Here is a 23,582-nt window from a genome sequence, read left to right on the forward strand (position 1 = left end):
ATATATATATATATATATATATATATATATATATATATATATTGTATTCATATATACAATTATGGATTCAACAAAATGTCTCTTAGTTTGGCCCTACTTAATTACTCTCGCTATTTATCACACTGGGATTATCATTATAATGCTTAATCAACGCATGTTGTTTTCTGCTCAAACACTTTCTATGCATTTCTCCAGCACAATAGAATGAATCGGCCACAAATAAACACACCAAATTTTAGAAAAAGGACGGGCGTGGTAACACTGACTCATCTGTTATGGATTTCGGATACCATGGAGGAGCATATGAAAGATACACAACAGCAACCTGTAGTGGGTTCATAAATATCACCAAAATACGGTTATGATTTTTCTGTGAATGATACAAATATTTCTTAAGGCTCTCAAAACAATTTGAAATAATACACATAATATACTTTTAATCAAAAACTGAACCAGTGGTGCATTTACTTAGACTTATTTTAAGTACAGTTTCATCAAATGTAATGTGTTATTATATTAGTTTCATTCCGTTTATAATTTGCCTTTTTACACTGCAGGGGAACAATAGCAGCAAAAGTGTTATACTTTTTCTACACAATCAAAATAACACAGTGGAACATTGCAACGGGTCTCATAGGAAGGTTTTTCACCTGACTCCATTCGTAGCTATAGGTCCATTCTTGTTTACATATTAATATGCAAACAACATATCATTCATCACTCTTTGATAATCTGCACACACATTTCTCACACCTGCCTCTGTCAGAATTTTGTTTTTGATTACATAAATCAGAAAAAAAAAATTACATGTAGAAAATGTTTTCCGTTCCTTTCTATTTGTTAGCGCTTCTTTCTAATAAAGATGCACATGATTGTCAAATTTAATAAATCATTTTCAAGTTAAACAATACCCGACACACAGCAACATACAGCCCCAATGTAACTTTTAAGAACGGCCAAATGTAATGCATACATTCATACAGCATTGTCCACAGGTGAAGCAGTGTTGGGAGAGTTATTTTCACTTGTGGTGAATGAGTAAGTAATAGAAACGAGGGCAGACAGACAGACCCTCCTCCGAGCCCTTCAGGAGAGTGCCAGAGCTGTCACAGAACCATGCCACGCCTGCTGCAGCTGTCGCAGAGCTTCTGGTGGCAAAAGGCACACACGGGGCATGTCAGGACTCTGATCATGAGAGCTGGATGGTGGGGAGGGCCAGGAACAGTATGTTATGTAGGGGGAGGAAGAGGAGATGGAGGAGGAGGTGGAGGAGTATCAGGGAGTAAAGCAAAATGCCAGGTAGTGTATAAAAAGATACCGCCACTTCATCCGATCAAACTATTATCGGATGAAGCACTACTATAAACACTACTGTGTGGTGTGAGTTGAGTTCTTAGACTTCTTTGCGCAGTGCCACGCGCACACTGCCAAACACCTTGCCCAGGGCTTCAAAGAAGGGGTCGCAGAAGGTCTGGATGATGAGGGAGTAGATGCGGCTGATGCACTGGGACTCGATCAGACAGCTTTTGATGCAGGGGACCACGGCCCAGATGTGACAGAAGGAGATGCAAGCGAACAGGAAGCCCCAGAGCAGAGCCACGGGGATGCCGAAGACGGCAGACAAGATGCGGTAGCACCAGTACTTGGACACAGTGAAGGTGGTGTAGCTGAGCTTCCACACCCCATCCAGGCTGTGTGTTCCATCGGGCTCTGCGATGACATCCTCAAACTCCACCTAAATGGGAAGTTTAAAAAAAAAGAGGATGTAGGTTAATACAAATCCCAGGGCTATACACATAGGTTTTTTTTTTATCCACCTCCCTCCACCACCAGACCTCTGTTGGCTCTTAGTAATATTCACATGTAGGTGTTCGGTATAAAGATTATCATTTTGAAAGCTGTTAAAATCCTATTCATGCAGAGAAACCAATTATCTGTTGCACTTCATGTGGGAAAAAGGAAAAAAGTTATGCAGTGACTTTTACAGATTTGGTTTTCAGTGGTGGGTTCAAATATTCTTAAAGCTTTATTCCAACACATCTTTCAGTGACTGAAGTTCACCTCATGTAAAAGGCATAAGGGCTCCCATGGGCAATGGTCCAATACTTTTGGGGGATTTTAGTATGTGCCAACAGGTTTTTGCGCTGTGTTGCATTATAAGCAGAGAATCAGCTCGACACCTTTAAATGGCTTCTGGAATCTTTGTCTAGGCAGACGCACTGACACATTGAAAAGCTTTTTTCTTTTCTTCCAGACCAGCAGATCGGATCAGTATGGGAAGTAACAAGTCGATGTCTGTTCCCTGTAGAGGTAGCTGCCTGATATCCTCCTCCTCTGAATGGATAGACATACACTCTTTTGTATTTCATCTGCAAAGTCTCGCCTCTTTCAGCTCTCAGAATTCATCATAATAACAACCAATGCTCTTTGGAAACAATATATGGACACCAATGGGCCATATCTCATTACTCAGAAGACAGCATTCCCTAAATGATTAGGGGAAATTTTGCGATTGACATTACTGATCTAATTCATTTTGGTAGTTAGGAAAAAATTTGCAGAAATATTGTGCGGGGGCTCATTCATCCATTTCTGTAACTCCCAGACCAGACTATTGAAGTTAAAGTACAAACTGTTCAGTTTGAAAGTACATGATGATTATCAATTTCTCAATGTCTTTAAACAGACGTGAGCAGACACGAAGCTATGCAGACACTAAACATGTGCTCTACACATAACTTTCTGTCTTTGACTGTGTTAACATGAACTCCCTCTAGTCAAACAAAGTATAACAAATAATGTATATAATCACTCCTGTCCTTACAGAAAATAGTTTGTGTTGATAACATGGCAACAATCGCAGGACCAAAACAGCAGTCAGACCTTAGTGTATCAGTTTCACACTCTTCTACCCCATTCCCAAAATACACCTTCTGCTCTGCACTGGCAACAGGAACAGCCCCTGGTCTATTTAAGGATATCCCAGACAGTATAATATCCTGTTGTCCTGTCTTTGTTCAAACTAACCATTTCTTTTTTTTTCCCCACATGCCTCCACACCTGACGCCCGACACAGGGGTAACGATTGTAATCCTTTTCTGTGACTGGGTGGTGTCTAAGTGCAACAAACCTTGACCACGTCCTCATTGATCTGCTTGGGGTCTCTGTTAATAAGATCGATCTCCTTGGTGTGGCTGTCCTTCACTATCTTCTCCTCATTGGTGTTGTACTGGTACTGATCCGCCATGGTGGGGCTGCAGGTCCTGGCTGGGCCGGAGACAGTCAGAGTAAACCTTGCTGGATCAAACGCTTCACTTCACTGCTGAACCCCTGTATCGCCACTGTGACGCTCCCTATGGCATGCCAGTGGACAGCTGGCGCTGCAGACGTCCTGGTAAAAATGGAGGCCTGACCCCCACCCTGCTCACACATAGGAAACACACACACACACACACACACACACACACACACAAACACACACACACACACACACACACACACACACACACATACACACGCACACAAACACACACACACACACACAAACGTAATACACACAGATGGAAAAGGCATGCCACACACACACACACACCCACACGCACACACACACACACACAACACAAACACAAACACACACACACAAACACACACACACACACACACACACACACAAACACACACACACACACACAAACACACACACACACACACACACACACACACACACACACAAACACACACACACACAAACGTAATACACACAGATGGAAAAGGCATGCCTTAAAGGAGAACCCACGGCTGTGTCACATTTCACATAGGGTTGTGGGGCGAACTGGGCAGGGTTTACACACTGGCACGAACTTCCACCACATAGTGAGGCAGTGAGTACAAACACACCCTCCTGCTCTGGCGTTGTTTGGGACACAACTAAACTGTGTCCTAATACTGGACTTCATCTGAAAAGAGAACAATTTTGATGTGTTTACAGCTAAATTGCACAACAGAGGAGACACATTTAGACAAAGATTACAGTGTCACCATAATAACAAAACAAGACAAGGATAGCAAGACTCTGAACACACCGACAACACTGGTACTGTAAGTCAGGTGGTCAGGGGGTCCAACTGAGAACTAGAAGATTCCATGAATGATTAGGGAAAATGTCTCAATATTACCGGTCAAATAGATTTTGATGCTTGAATTAGAAATGTGTAGGTGCTTATTCATAACTTAATGTAGGTTAACTGTATACTGTAAGTGAATGTTAACATATTCGTTGGTGTTCTGCCATCGAGTTGTACCTCTGTAAAACTCTGTAGAGTAGTGCTCTCAGTCATGTTATTTTGTTGTTCAATTTTGACTCAGATGGAGGAGAATGTAAATATACAAGGGTGTAAGGGCAGGGTGTCATACTGTATGGAATGTAAAGCCCACTGAGGCAAATGTCTATTTGTGCTATTGGGCTATACAAATACAACTGATTTGATTTGATTTGATTTGATTTGATTTGATTTGATTTGATTTGATTTGATTTGATTTGATTTGATTTGAAATATATGTTGCTATTATATTCTAAACAAAATGATGACTTTCTTAATCACAGTCTTATTAAAAGAGCGGTCTGGTCATTCAAATGATTCACTGTTTTTGTGGTGGGTGAAAACATTCACACAAGACGTATCACAAGCCTCTTATTCCGGATATTTCTGATTTTAGCGAGGCCCAATACATAAAATTCAATAGTGCCTCAAAATAAAACTCTGATTCAGTCTTCCTTAAGCTGTGCAGTTGCTGCTATCAGTCATATATTTCTATATTAGTGTGATGCATAAACAAACTCCATAAAGAAGGGGAACAGAAGGAGGTGCCTATATGAAAGCTGGTACAAGGACTCATAGCCACCCACGGTTGCTATTTATCTCAGTCAGTGGGGTGTAAGATCAGCACAGGAAGCCTGTCTTTGCTTTGCGGATTGACATTCCTTTTCCCCAGTTCCCTGGTGGCAGAGAAGGGGAAGAGCAGGGGCGGCGTGGAAAGGGATCATAGTGCATGTGATCGCGAGCCAACCCAATTAGAGGTGTATTCTTGGGGTGGCAGTGGAGAGAGTGGAGGCCAGTTAGGCATGGAGGCAGAGGGACAGAAATAGCCCCGCAGAGAGTCATTGTGAGCATACCTCTGCCTCTATAAGTGTCAATGCAATCAGCTGAGACTGCACTGGCTCCTGTCTTCCATTCAATGTGGACAGACACGCTAAGCTCACAGACACTATGTTTAGACTCATATAGAAAGTAATAAGGAGGGTGGGTCTCAGTCATTCAGTTTACACATGTCGGTGGTGCTGCCTTGGAAATGAACAGTGCTGGGTTTTCAAAGTAATACTAGTCTCTGTAATAGACTAAGTCATTCGTCAAAGGATTTTTGTATGTACATTTTCTGTTAAATCCTTGTTTGTATCCTGGTCTAATGTCCAAAAATAAGTAAATAACAAACAAACAAAAAATTCCAGTCTTTATGCCAAGCAAAGCTAAGATACAGTAAGCTAACCGGGCTGCTGGCTGTAGCTTACTTCATATCCACTTTTACATAATGACAGTGGAATCTGTATTCTCATCAAAGTGTATTTCCATTCCATTTGCAGGTTATGGTCGGTATGACCTGGATAACTTTAAAGATTAACTAAACATGTACACTAAAAATCCTGTGACAAATTACTTTACAAAGGGGAATAAGTGTATTGCCCAAAATGTTGAACAATTCTTCATTGTGCCTCATGCTCAGTGACTATATATTGCTAACAGCCAATGTGTTAGTCATTCCTTTCTCTTTTCTAAAATCAAAATTGTGTGAATACCTCCCCAACAGAAAGCACTGTTTCCTTGTGTTGTAACATTCCTTTTCCTTGCCCATTGTGCTTTAGAAAAAGCTTTTTTCACAATGTGTAAGCTTGGTGACCTGACCCCAGTGATATCTACTTTTAGTTGCCCAGTGAATTTCTGCATTTTTACATAATGTTAATTCCCTTTTGCTTTTGCATTGGGCTCACTGTATGTTTTTCTATGCTAAGTTATAAGTCAAGTAGATTTGATTTCAGCCAGAAAAATGTTGCTGCACACATGAGTGCTGCTTTTACATGAACTGGATTAGCGTCTTTGTTGTTGCTGTTGTTTGGTCTATGTGATTCACTTCACCAAGAGACATCCTCTACATCAAAAATACAAAATTATGTTGGAATCGTCAGTAATATAGGACATACATTAGTTTTTTAACTGATTTCAACAAAATAAATTGGAGTATGCCAACTAACTCATATCCATGCAAAACAGAACGTTACACCCAAGAGAGACAAAACATTTATTGACATTCATAAATGCAATTTAAATTTAAGTTATTTACAGCGTCATGTGATCAATGTCTATTTTGTTAGTTGGAAATATTTTGGCTTTCTCATAGATACAGACTTCCAGAAAGGGGTTAAGTTGCACTCAATTCTGTCAGCACTTTGGAATGCTTGTTGATCTCTTTTGCTTTAGAGGCCATAAACGTTTTAATCAGTCTTCATCCTTTGCCAGATTGATGGTGATTCGACCACAGCACTTTCCAATGCTGGCAAAGAAGGGGCTGATGAGAATGTTCAGTATGCTGCCCCACACAGTCCGGACCCAGTGCATGTTGATGAAAAGTAGCTGTACACAGGGCATGATCAACCTGGAGAGATACAGGGAAGTCGACAAAAGTGGACAATAAGTTCATCTCACTGATGGAAACTGTTGAAATTCCTTTACACATGTGCGGGGGGAGGGGAGGGGGGTTAAAGATGGAGTCTGTGATTCTGGAGAATGCTTGTTGTTAAATCACTTTTTTTTTTAAATCAGTGAATATCTTCTCACAATTTGTTACCTGTCCGTACAAAACAAGGTGTATGCAAAGGGGGCCCGCCGGAGCTTGTGCCATGCACTTTTACAGAGGTAGCAGATAGTCACTGATTTTGACAAAAAGTGATTTGACAAAAATCATTCTCCAGAATCACTAACTCCTTTAATTGGGGAAGAGAGGAGCCTTTCTGATTGCACATTAAGCAGTTTATCTTATCTAACCCTGACCCGCAAGTCTGTCTCATCTCAGCTTAACAGAAGGTCCTACCAGATGTGAAGGCAGCTGAGCACGGCGAAGACAAGCCCTGCTACCAGTGAGACTGGCACTGCCAGGAGGAGGGAGATGACACGGTAACACCACAGTCTGGACACCTCAAACAGGGCGTGACTCCACAGCCACACCTTGTCAAAGCTCCGCACCGAGGCAGGCTCTGCAATCACATCCTCGAACGTGACCTCAAGACACACACACACACACAGACAATGTTAATGAGTTTAAGCACTTTTTCCCGAGTTTCTAATATATATAAATACTGAGAAAATGGGGGCTTGGACATTGACATGGAAGCTAAATGTTAAGGAATCTTGACATGCAGAATAAGTAGGAAGGGGAAGTGGCCCAAAATGTACTGCTCTTAGCTGTTTATAATGTTTCTTTTACATGGATGGTCCTACTTTGCACAATCATGTCCACTAGAGGTCAGTATTATGCAGCATATTGATATCCTACACTTTTATTTTAAGGACAGAATCGTTGGCCCAGATAACATCTTTTACTTTACAAAAAACTTTACAAATTGAAGTTTTATTCTTAAATGGAATGTATCATGTTTTTCGGAAAATTAACTATTCAGGTTCTGTCTGCTTAGCCACTTTGTAACATCTGGTTCAAAAGAGACAGGAAGAGTTTTACAGTACACAGAGCGTGTGCAGGAATAGAAATGACATAGATCAGCTTGTGGTGGCCTGTGCTGTGTGTTCTCTCTGAATGTTTATGTGGGTTTCATGTTGATTGATGGTGCACTTGGGTTACCTTGAGACTCCTGTTGACTCCTTTGGGATCCCTGTCGTGCATTAGAGGCCTTGTGTTCCTCTGGGTGGAATTCAGATCTTTAGGTTGTACATCCACCCTGACTTCCATCAATTCCCGTGCTGTCCTCTCGTCTTCTAATCTCTGCTCCTCCATGATGTTCACTCAGTGGAACTGTGTCCGGGCTCGGTTGACTATACTGTGGTCATGTCATTGGAAAGATGGAGGATGAGCAAAGGGCGTATGAAGGGGGGTGGTTTAGCACTCAACCCCATGCAGGCTTTGTCACTGACACCCAGGTGGAACATAGTAGACTGCTGACTGCCTTGCTGCCTTGTTGAGGAATGCCTTTATTGGCATTTTCCAAATGACACACACTACATGGGAAAGTCTCATTTAGACCTACATGAGAAATGTCCAATGGCCGTCGCTAATAGCATACTATCAGCCTGCACTTCCTCCTATGATACTGAAGGAGCGATGATGATCAGTGGTCAGTGTTTTGGCACATGGCGTAGTTGTACAGTCCTGTCGTCTTGAAGGGAGAGTTGGCACATTGGTTTTTGTGACAAGAGCTGTCTGCGCAATCGCAGTGAACGTTGTCATTAAGTTCTCAATTCTGTATTCACTCTATTGTGTTACTGTCAAGTGTTGCACTACATATAATCCTGCACATGGTCTGTGTACACTTTGCACCTCATCATAATCTAGTGCCGCTCGCAGACAAAGTCAAACCTATTTAGACTCTTCACTGTTCCCTCAAGAGTTTGAAGCTACAGGCTTTCATGCATTATTTTCAAATGCCTCTCAGTATAATGGTATTGAGATCAACGTGCACCTAGATTAAGTAAGTAAAAATGTAATGGCATTCATGCTTATGCTAATATATCATCTATGTGTCTTGTGGCCTTCATTGCCCCATCAGGTACAGAACAACAAGCAAACAAAATGCATAATTACTACTTCGGCCTAGAATCGTGATCTTATCTTTAAAACAAGCTAATTTTTCGGGACTTACCATGCTAGGTGGTTTTGTACATCTAGTGGTACATTCTCCCAAACATAATATTAAGTTAACCTGTGAACAGTTACCTGCTTTACTCAGCTTTGTTCAGATATGTTGGTATAACTTACTCTCTGTTACATCCCTAGCACTTTCTACTTTGACAGCTCACACACAGCGAGGGACACATCTGTGAGCCTCAATGCAAGTCCAAACTTTCCACACAACTCTTCTCCATTACACCACACTTTTATTTATAGAATTCGTATTAATTGAATGAAGCGTGGTGTAAGGTTTTGTAAAGAAGAGTTATGCCCAGTGCCTTTAATTAAACACTGTCTGTGAGCTCCTATATTACTCCTGTGTGAGCAAGATGAATCTGTGAAATTGATACACTGCATTACTGACTTTTTCCAAAGGTAAAATAACGTGTACTGCCTAGAGCTTTCATCACTTAAGTGAGTAGAGTATGTTTGGTTGATTTTTTGACACAAGAATGTTATATCATCAAACTGCTTCACATTTTTATGACACAAGGAGTGTTTCTTTCACAATGCTGTGCCTCACTAAGCAGCCACACACTCACACAGCAAACATTCCTATTCTAACCTGGCAATACAATATGCCCTATATATGTTAACCACTGAACCTTCTCTTGTTCCTGCTTTGATTCAAATGAGGAAAAATGTATCTGACCTTTCACACCGCACATTTCATACGGAACTAGTTTATAGATTGTGCTTCTAACTCAAACTTTATTTACACCAGACCAAACTTGTCCATTCAAAAATCTACACACAGACAGATATCTGACTCTCATATCCTTGACCATTGACATGTTATTCACAGTTCGAAAAGAAAAAAAAACATTACCACACACTTGGCAGTCAATACATATTTCACTGTTTGTTGAAAATACCTAGAATCCTTCTTGTCAGAGATGGTGTAATGAAGGGCAGAGGGGGGATTTCACTGGTAAATAGCGCACTCTGTTGGCCACGGTCTGTCTTTGTAGTTACCTTTTTTATGTCCTCATTAATGATCAGATTGTTAAATCAGCTTTATTTTCCACTGACGCATGCCCAAAATAGGTCATTTTGCCAGTGCTTGCAACAATACCAAAATAGGCTACTTGTTTTCCCCATCGCAGCTGTACTGCATTGTCAGCGGAGTGGAGACAGGGTCTGATTAGCGGATGATTAATGGTGTGTGTATGTGGAAACCATGGTAATGAAGAGCCCCTGACATTGTGTAGTGATTGTGTCCGAGGTCTGCATATCCTTGACTTAACAGATCATTTAAATACATCTGGCACAGCTCCTGGTTTGTAAAATAATAAGTTCAATCAAAGCTGGTATCGTGAATTGAAAGACAGACATATAACATGTGTGCTGCCAATTTAAAGACTCAGGAATTAAAGGCCATACGAAAGTACCATTCAAAACAAATGTTTTTATCGAGATTAGTGTCAATGCATGCTGTCTGGTATGCCATTTTCAACCAGCAGAAGACACAAAATATAACAGAAAACAAGAAATTGCCGGTTGTGGGTTGAAATTATATATACAGTATATATATATACACATTTGTTAAATTTGTTAAATCATTCTCCTTATTTATTCTACTCTTACATCTTAAAATTGAACTGATAGTGCTGATAGTGAAGCTGTATTCGCCAAAGTGGAATGTGCTATGGTATTGCATTAAGGTTAAAATGCCTCAGAAAACATGAGGTGTATCATTGTAAAAACGTGAAACACATTGTGTACTGTTGGATGCAGTGAATATTTAAAAACATCTATTATTACAGGATCTCACAAATCTCATTTTACATTATAATAACTTTGTGATTTGTGTTTTCTTGGCAACTGCTACAGACATCAAGGTGTTTATGCTATCTGGCCTAAATCTATTTTGTGTTTCATCAGTTGGTCCCAGATGAGGCATATGCTCTGACATCTCTTGATGTTGGAGTAAGGGCTTTTTCCTTTGCTGCTATTTTTCCAGGTGAGATTAGAATACTTGTGTAATAACTCTACAGAAAACCATAAAATATCTGACTCTGTAGTGGGTCTTTGCAACTGCTGTCTTGTGTGATCCAAACCGTGTGTGAACCACACTCAGGTCCCGGCAGCAAAGAAGCTTACAAATCCTTAAAGAAAACTAAGAGATACCGTTCAAAAATCATTCAACACACAGCTAGATTAGATCTGAGAAGAAGAACCAAGGTAATGAGCTTCGACAGTCACACCGGTTCCTCGAGAGAAGGGTAATGTGAATAGATAGTAATTCAAAGGTCCTTCAGAGAGGTGACTAGAACAGATAAGACGGTCACTGACAGTGTTATCATTTCTATAAATGTATCTTCAGTTTTACAAAAACTGCCTCGAGAACCAGCTGATCTTGTTGTTCCAACTTGTGTTTACCGTGTCCATATCTGTGAAATGCAAATCTCAGCATGCAAATTGTTGATTTTTTTAGCCTATGTTGTCAGCAGTTGACATGAAATTTGTCCTGGTTGTCTCATTGTTTAATGGCTATATATTTGTGAGCAGAAAAATTTATATTGAGAGCAACATGTATAAAAATAAATTATCTAGGACTTTAGGTGACATACACTTGTGTAGATAAAATGCATGTTTCTGTGCTTTGTTTAAACAGTACCCATGTCCTCCTGGATAGAAAGCTAATGCAGCAATCACCTCAAAGAATAAATACAAAACCACAGTTATGTAAGGTTGGTTAGTTTTCAGTTATACAGCGAAATGGTGTTTACCATTATTTGCTTTGACCACACTATTCTGCGTTATTCGTCCTTTCCTCTGTTTGTGAAAGACTAATACAAACAGCACACGCCATAAAATAGCACTTTGTTACCACTCTCAGAGCATTATCAATGCCCAGTAATGATTTGCATTGTAAATTCAGCCTCACCGTACCCAAGTCACTATTGTAGCAGTTCATATCCGCAGGGACATGTGCTACCTTACCCTCAGCCTCTATTCACATGTTAATGACCCTCTATCTGAAAACTATAGGCTTTGGGTAAACAGTCTGCATGTGAAAAGCGGGCAAATGTCAGAATTAGTAGCCTTCAATTGGGATCTATAAGCATACATCCAGCCGAAAGCTCCTTGTTGCTATGTGAGTCACAGGCTCGCTCAATTTCCATGACGACATGGACAGGTGACATTCTCCGTTTATTAGCATATCTGGCCCTGCGCAGGCCACCGTGTTAGTGCTCTGAAGGGATCATTCAGTGATATGTGGGAGTCATAAGCTGCTGTTTGTCAATGTATTATTTCAGATATAAAGGACCACTGCTTGGCAACATTTACAACCAATTATTTACAAAGTTCAACTGAGTCAGTCACCATATAACATTTGAATATACATTTTGTTATTGACACAAACAAATGATACAGTGGAACAAACCTGGATTCCTGTGGGATACAAATTGCTCCTAAGTAATGTAATAAACATTTAACTATCCATCCAATCAGGTTATTGAAGTGACACTCCAGATTTTAATATTCAAAAACATAACAACCCTACAAACCTCATTCAAATCAGGCCAATTGTAACATGAATAAAAAATGTGCACAGGGTAACATTTATCATTACTGTACAGCCTTAGCACCTTGAATTAGACAATAAAAGGAAGTGGGCATTTAAGATATATGTAAAGGAAAGCTTCAATTTCTTTCAATATTTAAACAATACTGACATGTCCATTTATAGATTTAACGACTGCTGGTTGCAGTAGTTGTTCCTCCCGTCCCTATTGGCCCCATATGCATGTCTTCTTAAAGCAGTGTCAATGTGGGAAACAAAATCAACAGCCATTGTTCTGTGCAGAAGACAAAAAAACAAAAAAAGACCAACTCCATAAATTGAGTTTATATAACATAATATAATGTACAAGAGGTTTCAGGAGATTGAGTCATCCAAATAAAATAGGGATTTTCCAACATGACCATGGCTGTCAACTGTCACTTGGATTGAACTGTCCGAAAAAAGTTATTTCCTTAAGGTAAGTGTGGCCAGAAGACATTCTTACCAACCAGTAACCATTTCAAGGTACATATGGACATGTCGGTACTGTTTTAAGATAGACCTAAAAAGTGAACCTGTCTGATGTGATCTGAAAAAATTGCCCTGAAACGTGTGAATAACAGACACAGGCTATATATTAGCACTGTGGTCCATAACTCATGTTGGTCAATGTCTAAGCGTGCTCCTCGGGTATTTGTCCAGGGATCTTTGCCCCCTGGTCTGTAGTGTTTCTGGGACGGGAGTTTGCAGCGCTGGACGGGGTTTCGGCTGTGCTGTTGGTTCTCTGGATGAACTGGAGGAAGTTCTCCTGAAAGGAACCCTCGTGGCTCGACGCACCAAACTCTGCTGGCTGGGTCAAGCAACAGCGTCGAAACTTGACCAGCTCTTCTCTGATCTGCCTGTTCAACATCCCGTAGAAGAAGGGATTGACTGCAAAGGAGGAGTAGGCCAGCCAGGTGACTGCCTCCTCTAAATCCCCGGGGCTCTGCATGGAGCCCGTCAGAGACATTTGCAGGTGGAAGATGAAGTAGGGCAGCCAACACACCAAGAACTGCCCCACGATGAATACCAAAGTAAGGGCAGCCTTACCTCCACTGAAGGCCCTCTCTGGAGATAGTCTTTGGGGCAGGGTGCGTGTGGTGGTGATCATGGTGGTCTGGCTGTTGAGGGAGTCCGAGCGATTCTTCTCAGGGCTCGCATTGGCCCACGTTTGGACAGCAGGGACTTGCTGCAGGGCTGCAGAACGAGCTACCTTGTACACGCCACAGTATACTGCAAAGATAACCACTGCTGGAACCAGGAAGCAGACCACACTGAAGAGCACAGCAAACACACTTCTTAGGCGACTGTGGCTCGCATGGAGAGAGCAGTGATTTGCAGCAATAGAGCTATGGTGTCCATAAGCTGGCCATCCTAACAAGCCCACCAAAGCAAGGAGCACCGACTTAACCCAGATAGCCAGCATGACGCCAATGGCAAGGTTGATGGTCATCTTGACTTCATAACGCATGGGGTGTACGATGTAGAAGTAACGCTCCACACTGATGGCTGTGATGGTGAGAATGGTGAGACAGATGAGGAAAACATTGAGAAAGATGTAAACCTGACACTCCAAATATGTGAACACCACCGTGCCAAAGAACGGTGAATTGGATATGATACCCAAAGGCATGAGGAGGATGGCACATAGCAGGTCCACTGCGCAAAGGTGACACACAAAAGCGAACCTCTTCAGGTGAGGAGCCCGAGCAATGGCCACCATCACACCAGTGTTGGCCAACAAGGCAATGAGGTTAAGGGTCACCATGCAGAACAAACCAAAAAGGTCTTTGATCTGTGACTGGGAGCTTGTGACAACGCCCACATTGGCAGGAACTGTAGGGTTGGGTTCCCATGGGGCAGTGGTGAGATTTGTCACTGAGTGATTTGGCACAGAGGCTATTATGGGGCCAATCTTGTCGGCCATTATTCACACACAACCTCCTCCATTTGCATCTCAGGCATCTTCATATATGGAAGTCCTGTGTTGACAGACAGAAAAACTGTATTAATATTGTTTAAGGCAGTTGATACATGTTAAGTGCAATTGCTATCCATATCAAAAGGCAATGTTTTTTATTTATTTTGTACATAGAGTATATTATCACCTCTACATACAGTATAGATGATGTATGAATAATTTTATATAGTTGAATGTTGGCAAATGTTGTCATCTTTTTTAATATGTTGTTAATTCATTGAAAAATGTATTGGAAATATTTGCTGACTTGTGATTTATAATTGGAAACATGACATCAGTTGCCTTTTTGTTTGAGCTGTAAAAAAACATTTGTTGGTTAATATTAAATGGTTCATAATAGAATAAAGCAATGACTGGCACCGTTAATGTAAAATCAATATTAGCCCCCTTGAGGGCCATTCTACACTGTTAAAGATAAGGGTTTTGAGGGAAATGAGTACTGGATCATTTTAGAAGTATTTGCTGTTTGCTACCAGCGCTCTCTTTCCAGAAAGTGTATGTATTCAGGCCTATTGTCAGTCCAATACATGTGTTTCTTAAACATTAAACTATTACATTCCCTCTTTTATATCTAAATGTCTTTGACCCTTGCATTTTATGTAAGAGATGAGACTCCATGAAATAGGAGTGGCAAACTAGTGTGATGTACTAGATGGTGCCAGCTATATCCAAATGAGTACACAGAAGCTACAGTAATGTCCATGTATTTTTTACCTCCCCTTTATCAGCATGTGCAAAACCAACTTTGATACAGGAGTTATAAGTTACTGTAAATTAATTAAAATTAAGTTTGGAATAGAGCAATTTTATCCATAGTGGTCATACATCTGCATCTTAGCATTCTGGTACATATATTCTATAATGGTGTGTTTATATTAAAAATAAGAAAAACATCCCCATATCTCATTGTGTGGGGAAACTTTTATACCCATTGTGTGGGTATTGACTGATTGTTGATTGTTGTTTGAGAGCAAAAGACCATCTATATTTTCATCACCAAGCATGAAAAAACACATACAGCATAAAAAACAACAACACTGCTTACTGGTAAAACAAAAATAATAACTTACCCATGATCCACTCTCCATTTGTTTGTAACAATGCATATTCAACAGGTTAACCAAATGTCTGACTTTAATATAGCCGGTTAAAATCCTGCATTTGTTGATGTAGGCCAAAACCAGACAAAGCACTTATTTTTTTTCAATTCCAAAAAGTTAGATAGTCAGTCCTCCAATTTGTAATCCATGTTATGACATCCAGTAACCTCAGTGTCTGATGTTTTTTTTTTCTTTCTTTAAGTTCCAGAGGTTCAGACTTATCACAAGTGAATTTATCCAATAACAGAGGTTCTCATCACTGATTCCATGATGGTTTTAGATGGCCAATGATGCTTCCTCTCTCTCCTCACCCTTCTTCCAGTAACACGCTCATTCCTGTCCTGTGCTGTGTATGGCAGTGACTGTCACACATTGTATTGTGTGATAGCGTTTTTTTTGTTGCTTTCAAATAGACACACACTCCACTGTCCCACTTTGAGAGCCCAGTCTTTCTGGGTCCTAATTTCCACCAGTTTCCAGCAGGGGAGGTCACATTTTTTTATTATTATGATAATAAGTAACATGTATTGAATAACTGAAAACAAGTAGGGATTGACTGTTGTAGATCACACAAATAAAATGAAAATAATAACATGTATACACCCAAAGTATGTGTTATACAACAGTGGTTCCCTAAATGTGTAGCCTGTATTGCAGGCCCAAAAAGCCTGCCATCAAACACTCACATCCCATATACAGTCAAAACCGAAATTACCCTGGCAAATTTTGACTTAAAGTTACTTTTATGAAAGCAGCAAGCTTTTTCAAAAAGATAATAAGACGATGTACAAGAGGCATCATATTTGTCAGCTTTTATTAACATTTCAACAAACATTGTCACAAACACAAAGCAAAAGTGGTGATAAAATGGTTAGCGAACAAACACATTAACGTTTTAGAGTGGCCCAGCCAGAGACCTGACTTGAATTCAATTGAGAATCTGTGGAGGGAGCTAAAGATCAGGGTTATGGCAGTGAGACCCACCAAACTGAAAGAGTTGGAGCTCATTGCTGAAGATGAATGCTCAAAAATACTAGTGGAGAGTCTGGAGACATACTAAAAACTGGTCAGCAATTATAGGAAGCGTTTGATTGCTGTAATTGCAAATAAAGGCTTTTTCTTTTGATTATTGAGAAGGGTATGAATAATTTTGGACATGCCACCTTTTGACTGTAGCTCTGTAAAAATTTAATTTTACTGCAATTAAGTGAGTGAACAAAGTTTAGACAAATATATTTTTGTATACATTTTAAAACGGATAAAAGTTAATGGATAAATTAACTTAATCGTCCCCTTTATGTTGGACTTTCACTGTAACATTTCTCAATCACTGGTAGGTTAAATATTTTCCTCTGGCAGACTTTTCAGATTAGTTTTAAGCACTAAGATCACATATATATTGTCTAGTAAATAAAACTGCTTTAGGAAACAAACATCAGTGTTAAAATTAGCCTATAGAGTCCATTTTCAAACTCAAATCTGTAGTGTGGGCATTTCAAAAATGTTCAAGTGCGTTACTTACTTACTCTTCTCCCTGTGAGCAGGTTTATTATCTGAACTCAAATTAGAGAAAAATAAGTGACATCAAAACATGATTATTTGATTAAATGCACTTTCCAGTTATCAACATGGTGTAAATGATATAAGATGCTTAAGAGTATCTATGCAATTTAATTTGTTCGTACACAATCATCGCCCTCTTATTCTAGATGTTTTACTGCCGTAATATTATATTTCCTTTTATCAGAAGTAGTTCTGCATCATACAAAACATTTGTTAATAATACAATTATTATTAGTTAACAATGATGATCATTGTTAACTACAATGATCAACAATATACAGTTTTTTATTCGCTGTTTATTGTCTGTTATGTGTTGCTTAGTGTGTGTAGGACTGCTGAACTGAATTGCCCTCTGGGATAAATAAAGTTGTTTGATTGATTGATTGATCATACGCTGAAACATTCCTAAAATAGCAAGTATACAAAAAATATTGTTCAACCACAGTATCTCAAAACAAAAACATTGCAAAACATTGGGGGATAACTAGTTTATTTTCTAATCACTGGTGCAAATCATACATTTGTGCAAAGATGCTGAGGCAATTACATTCCACAGTGAATTGCCCATTACTGACACCATATGGTGACATTAGTAATGTAGCTAAAGGGAGTACTGAGCAAGACATTCGCTCAAACATTTTATACATATTACATACTTTTCATTAGAGAAGCACTTTGTCTTTTTTAACATCCCACGTTATTACATTTATGAAAGTGTTTGAACATTAGTCTCTAAATACACTGTATACCCATGTCTGTAAACATATCTTTGCATAGAGTATCTATCTTACTTCGGTTCTATAATAAGTATATCATTCATAATGTCTATATAACTGCATATTCCTTCTACATATCGAAGATATTTTTTTCATGAAGAACAGGTTTGTAATGGAATTACCATTTGAATTAAACATATGCAATGGTGAAAGGTAAACTACTCAAACCAGAACTGAGATGTCCTGTAGAACACAATATGCAGCATGAAATGTGTAAGCAAAGCTAGAAGCCTTTTGGGTATCATAATATCCAGATCAAGCAACAAGCAATAAAGAATGTCTTCAAGGGTTTTAATGGAAGTGTAGTCTATCGTCAGTTTAACAGCGTGTCAAATATAAGGCACAGAGGAGTATCATTTATGCAATGTGGCAGGAATATCTCCACAATAAAATAATAATTAAGACAATAACCATGCTATTATAAGAAAAAACAGATAGGAGCCCCATTATAAACTGTATAGGAAATGAGGAACTTTTGTCTTTCCGAGCCTATTATTTTCCTTAAATTAGTGCATTTTGAGCTCCAGCAGGTAGCGAAGGCGACACTGACTCTCTTCGTAGATGAGATATTCACTGTTGCCAAAGCTGCTTTTTGAGTACTGTGGCTGATCTTTGGGCTTACCCTGAGGCACACTAACCTGCTTGCCCTCCAGTGTGATGCAGATGTCACCAGACGGATCTGAAAACACAGGAGTTAAACAACTTTATGGATCGAAAGAGGCTTCATGGTAACACAGCGTTTCTCAAACCTGTTCATTTGTTTCAATTTTAATGGAAGAAATGAGCCAAGTTGAAATGTATTGAAATGATAGGATATCTTTATGCATGAGTCCCATGAGTAACTATTTCGGAAATAATTTCTGACACAAAATACATGTGACTGTCTCCATATACAGACAGTACACATAGGAGCAAGATAAGCCTTCACTTTATGAATAGAACTGAGTAACTATTGTACCTGGTTCCACACTCCCACGTGCCACCACGCTGTCATAGCCTTTAGGAGCCTTCTTCAATGAACCGTCGTCTCGGGTGATGGTACATTCTTTGCCGAGGGCCACCTCACTCAGAAACATTACTCCAGTGTTTTTAGAGCAGGACACTAAAAATGACATGGCAAAAAAAAAAGAAAAAATTCCAATAACCTATCATCATAATCACAATCACTGTCATTACTATCTTCTTCAATCTCTTGTCTTTTCATGCGGTCTCTCACCGTAACCTGCAGACTTGCTGTTTTCAGATGCAAAGTAGATCCCGCGACCAACACGGCCCCCTGAATGAGGCATTATCCTCAAACCGCTCTTCAGGATAGCTGCCACCACCGCTATGTTTGTGCCATGCCACAGCAGACGGCGGTTCTCCAGACTATCGTGCTTGCTAAACCTTTCTCCCTGCAATGTGTTTATGTATGTGTCATGTCACGGTTATTACAGTCTTCTGTATGACATTGAACAACATTTTGCGGGAAAAGCCTACCTCGTTCTCTCGATCCACTTCCCAAACATTGAGGATTTTTGGTGGCGCACCATAGCTACACGCTGTTGCTTGCAGGTATTTTTTGATGATCTTTAAATGCAAACAAACAAACAAAAAAAATATATATTGGTGGACAAGAGGATAATATGAATGGAAGACTGGACAAGTTTTTTTGTATTCACTGAACCATGTTATCACTTATGACACAGTACCTTGAATGTTTCACAACTCTGGTCCATTAGAGATAGCCTGCATTTCAGAGAATTGTAGTCCTGGTCTAGAGGGTGAGGTACTTTCTCGATCATCTCCTCCTGGGCCTTTTCAGTCTCTGACTTCAGAGTCTGGGCCAGCTCAATGTCAGCCAGCACCTACAGTATACAGAGCATGCAAATGGAGTGACTGAGAAAGCCTAACTTAAACCCCTCATTCCAACATAACAATCAAAAGTTAATCTCACCATGAGCATCTCTTTCTTCTTCTCCACAATCTCTTTGTTGTCGATGGTTGGCGGCCTGTTCCGGCCAAAGTTGTGTGGGACTGTGGTGAAGAACTTTGAGGAAAGCTCTTCCAGGCGCTTGCTCCTGTTTCTTTGGTTGTTTAAGGCTCCTTCGATCTCCTCCAACACTTCAAAGCCCTTTGCAATCTGCGTCTTACTGAGCTTGCCCAATGGCATCTTTTTGATGTCTGTATAACATCCACAAACAAAAACACACACATATATCTTACATTGTGTATTTTGCATATCTAAAAAAGGTACACATTGTTGCTTTTGATAGTTTTCAAATGTTAGAAAAACATGTATAATCGATGATCTTGTTCCCAGAGCACAATACACTGATCAGTTATCTTGAAAATGCTGAGATAATAGGGTTGTTTTGTCTCCCCCCTTTGGAAAATCATTTACAGGTCACATTGTGCACTATTTTCCCTCCATGCTTCCAACATTTCTAAGCAAATAGTGAAAGTCGAACAGGATACACAAATTGCAAAGACTTCATCTCAAGTAAGTCCTCTTTTAGAGCAACACCTCACCAGGGCATGTTCCAGAACACGTACTTATATGTACACTACCCGTTTGCAGACTGCATTAACCTGTTCCTATCAAAGGGGTAAAGAAAACTGAGACACACCCACCTAGGTTCATGCATTCCATCGCCTCCTTGAACATGTCATTGCTGAAAAGTAGCTTGATGAGGCTCTGTGTAGCGTCGTCAAGGGTGCAGGGCTCCACATCTTTAGAGACTACAACACTCTTTCCGTCGACACTGTCCACCTGCAACTAACAAAAAGTTCAGCCAGTGAGTTCTTCCTGATACTGAAGTTTATTAAAAAGGTTTCAAATATTTTGAAACACTGTTGTGGATAGTGGCAGTACTGATTCGGTCGAGGTTTCATAGGTTTCATATTAAAGGCTCCATGTTCCAGTGAGATGTCCATTTCCGTTACCTTGACCTCAGCATCCTGCTCTCCATCCACCTCGATCAGGGTGTACTTTCCGGGGTGGGAGACAAAATTCAGCCGATCGCTCCAGTTGTTCTTTGTCTTGTCCTTAAATTTTTTCTCAAAGTCCTTGACAGCTTTCTCAGGTGTATCAAACTCATAAAGTTTGGATTGTCCCACTTCCCCCTGAATTACGATTAGAGATAAGGCATACTAATAAAGGGTCATTTCGCTTGATGTAACCAAATGAAAAGCACTTGCATGCTCATGCAGTATATAAGATATGAATTATATTCATTAGCCAATACTGCTTCTACCTTCAACAAAAATAGAAAGAGATACAAAAGTAAAACAGGTAGTTAAAATAGGAGAAACGTACCACTCTGCCCCATCTATTCCATGAATAGTACTCGTTGTTTTCTTTAACAACTTGGATGACGTAGAACTTATTGTTGTTATGTCCGACGTTTGTCTGGTTGAGCATGCAGTCGTAGTCCTCATGTACCTGGTCGACACATATTTTTCTTTACATATTATTGCATATAATATTCAGTAAACTACACTGATAAAAGTGAATATACCGTGAGGATGCCTATGGTGGAGGAATAACACATATTTCTTACCTCTCCATTCATAGAGCAGTGCTCGTCCACCTTCCTGTTGCCTTTGACCTGTGGCCCTGCAGCCAGAAGGGCCTCTTTGGCAGAGGTGAAGGCATCCTTGGGCTTTGGTATCTCCTCCTTTGCCTTCTTGCCTCCTGCCTTGGCTGCAGAGGCAGCCCGTCTCTTTGGTGCCATGATCCTGACTGAAAAGCACCCCACATGAAAACTTGCTCCATCTGGGCATGATGCCTGGACAAGCTCAGACATGCCCACACTGGGCAGCTAAGCCACTCTGCCTGATCATCAAATGACGGTGTTCCCAGTAGTAGGGTAGTAAGCTACTTGGAAAGTGTAGTGAGTCAATTACTCTATGTTTAATGAAGCTTCTCTACACTGAAACATACCAAGCTAATGACAGGGCAAAAGTAGAATACTACAATGAAGCTTTTAAACATTGAACAAACTTCCTTCCAAGTCAATGAAAGTGACTGTGACAGTGATCACTAAAACTAACAGATAGTAGGCAGGCAAAAAAAAATATGTTCATTGTTGATTAAACAATAAGCTTATTTCTAAGCACATTTTAGGTTATAGTTATGTTCATGATTATGACTCAGTGGCTTTTGTAACACTTTAATTTCCCTTTGCGATAAATATGATCTATCAACCTATCGATTTGATTTGCAGTGGTGTTTTTTTTATTAGGCCCACTCTGTGCTAGTAGTGTACTAACCTAATTGTGTCTGCAGCTGGTGTTTGCACTGAATTGAATACAGAGTGGAAACAAAATGCTGTTTTTCACCAGCTTGTTAAAAAAGGCATTAATAAATATTTAACATTTAAAAAAAGAGGCAATCAGACTGTTGTTTAAAAAACAACAGCTATGCAGCTCCTGAACAAATCATATGTCCCTGTTGTTTCACTTCCACTCATTTGTTTATCCTTGCACGGCCACTCCCTCTGCATCTTCCCACTTCCCACTATGGATAAAACAAAACACTTGAGCTGAAGCTGCCCGTGTCTGGCAGGTTTCCCTGCAGCTGAGCTGGGAAATGAAGTCACCGTCATACGGAAGTGCCTATTGGCTACACCTGTGTAACATGGGCTGTGTAACTAATTAACCCATGGCTGTTTGATTCCAGACCGCTAAGGCTACTAGCCTACTTGATCAATACAATCGTTGAAAAGCTAAGCTAAGCACCAACACGCTACATATTTAACTAGTAACGCCACTACTTGTAGGGCCAATTCTGTGTGTAGTAGCCTACATATTTACTGATTAATAACCAGGTTATTACCAACATGCTACTTCAAGCTGCCATAACTTAAATTAGCCTAGTTCACCAATAGGCCTGAGCAAAAGTAGTTCATTCCGAACACGATCTGAATTCCCCTCATCTGGGAACTCACCTTTTAACTGTAGCCTACACAGTGTGCTCGTACCGTGGGAGAGGACGGTCAGACAGGTCTCCCTACTGAAGCTATCACAGGGCTGAATGAAGGCAGCTGTATGATACTGGAGGAAGAGGCGGAGCTGGACTGTAGGCTGCCGACAATAATTTCCTTCTTGCTCTTGCTCCTAAGTGTCTACACCACAGGCAGCTGGCTGCACCGCCACCTAGGCTGCTTGAGTCCTGTAGGCTACATAGCATAAGAAACCCCGTCGTTCACTCGATATGTTTCTTTACAATTGCGGCTTCAAACAGTCGGAATAAATAATTAAATAAAAAATTGTATTGCACATTCAAATAGCCTATAATATAGTCCGGTGTCGCCCATAGAGGCTCGGTCCTCGTCGCACCAGACCCGGGTTCGAATCCGGCCCAGTTTGTTCTCTGCACTTCAGTGCTTCTCTAGCACATTCAATCTCTGTCTCTCCAAATTGTCTAATAAAACAAAAAATGCCATAAAATAATAAATATAATCAAATATATATATATATATATATGGTTAGCATCCATTTTAATTGTCTGTTAAGATCTGAAGACCCCCCGCCCCCACCCCCAGTTGTGCCTCATAACATATGATGTGAAGAAATGCAAAGTTGATTGTGAACTACTATACATACGTACATACATAGGCTACATACATATACACATAATATGTACTGTATACTAAGAAAGGGCTTGGGTTGCGTGTTGC

General features: G+C 40.1%; 4 protein-coding genes across 5 annotated transcripts; all 4 read right to left on the reverse strand.

Annotated features, from left to right (window-relative positions):
- Positions 1-141: 141 nt before the first annotated feature.
- cav3 (caveolin 3) lies at positions 142-3,291 on the reverse strand. The gene is made up of 2 exons (XM_080026862.1): positions 3,131-3,291; positions 142-1,735 (listed from the first exon to the last, which is right to left on the reverse strand). Exons 1-2 carry the CDS (start codon positions 3,245-3,247, stop codon positions 1,394-1,396), a joined length of 459 nt encoding a protein of 152 aa, XP_079882988.1. The 5' UTR covers positions 3,248-3,291; the 3' UTR covers positions 142-1,393.
- A 3,257-nt stretch (positions 3,292-6,548) lies between these two features.
- LOC307249719 (caveolin-2-like) lies at positions 6,549-8,058 on the reverse strand (the record flags this gene model as incomplete). The annotated part of the gene is made up of 3 exons (XM_080026570.1): positions 6,549-6,705; positions 7,141-7,328; positions 7,906-8,058. The coding sequence occupies 3 exons, from the start codon at positions 8,056-8,058 to the stop codon at positions 6,549-6,551; spliced, it is 498 nt and encodes a 165-aa protein (XP_079882696.1).
- Positions 8,059-13,133: 5,075 nt separating this feature from the next.
- gpr61l (G protein-coupled receptor 61-like) lies at positions 13,134-14,426 on the reverse strand (the record flags this gene model as incomplete). Its single annotated transcript, XM_080025992.1, has 1 exon — positions 13,134-14,426. One exon carries the CDS (start codon positions 14,424-14,426, stop codon positions 13,134-13,136), a length of 1,293 nt encoding a protein of 430 aa, XP_079882118.1.
- Positions 14,427-17,428: 3,002 nt separating this feature from the next.
- On the reverse strand, positions 17,429-22,951 carry parp3 (poly (ADP-ribose) polymerase family, member 3). 2 transcript variants are annotated; one of them, XM_080025425.1, is made up of 11 exons: positions 22,851-22,951; positions 21,462-21,643; positions 21,218-21,343; positions 20,845-21,024; positions 20,533-20,671; positions 19,856-20,082; positions 19,611-19,766; positions 19,399-19,488; positions 19,136-19,313; positions 18,878-19,021; positions 17,429-18,598 (listed from the first exon to the last, which is right to left on the reverse strand). In XM_080025425.1, the coding sequence occupies exons 2-11, from the start codon at positions 21,633-21,635 to the stop codon at positions 18,426-18,428; spliced, it is 1,587 nt and encodes a 528-aa protein (XP_079881551.1). In that variant the 5' UTR covers positions 21,636-21,643; positions 22,851-22,951; the 3' UTR covers positions 17,429-18,425. The 2 variants fall into 2 exon arrangements, with proteins under 2 accessions (XP_079881551.1, XP_079881550.1); XM_080025424.1 differs by having other exon boundaries at positions 20,533-20,677.
- Between the last annotated feature and the right edge of the window lie 631 nt (positions 22,952-23,582).

Source organism: Ammodytes marinus (genome assembly GCF_949987685.1).
Source record: "Ammodytes marinus genome assembly, chromosome: 4".
NCBI classification, from domain to species: Eukaryota; Metazoa; Chordata; class Actinopteri; order Uranoscopiformes; family Ammodytidae; genus Ammodytes; species Ammodytes marinus.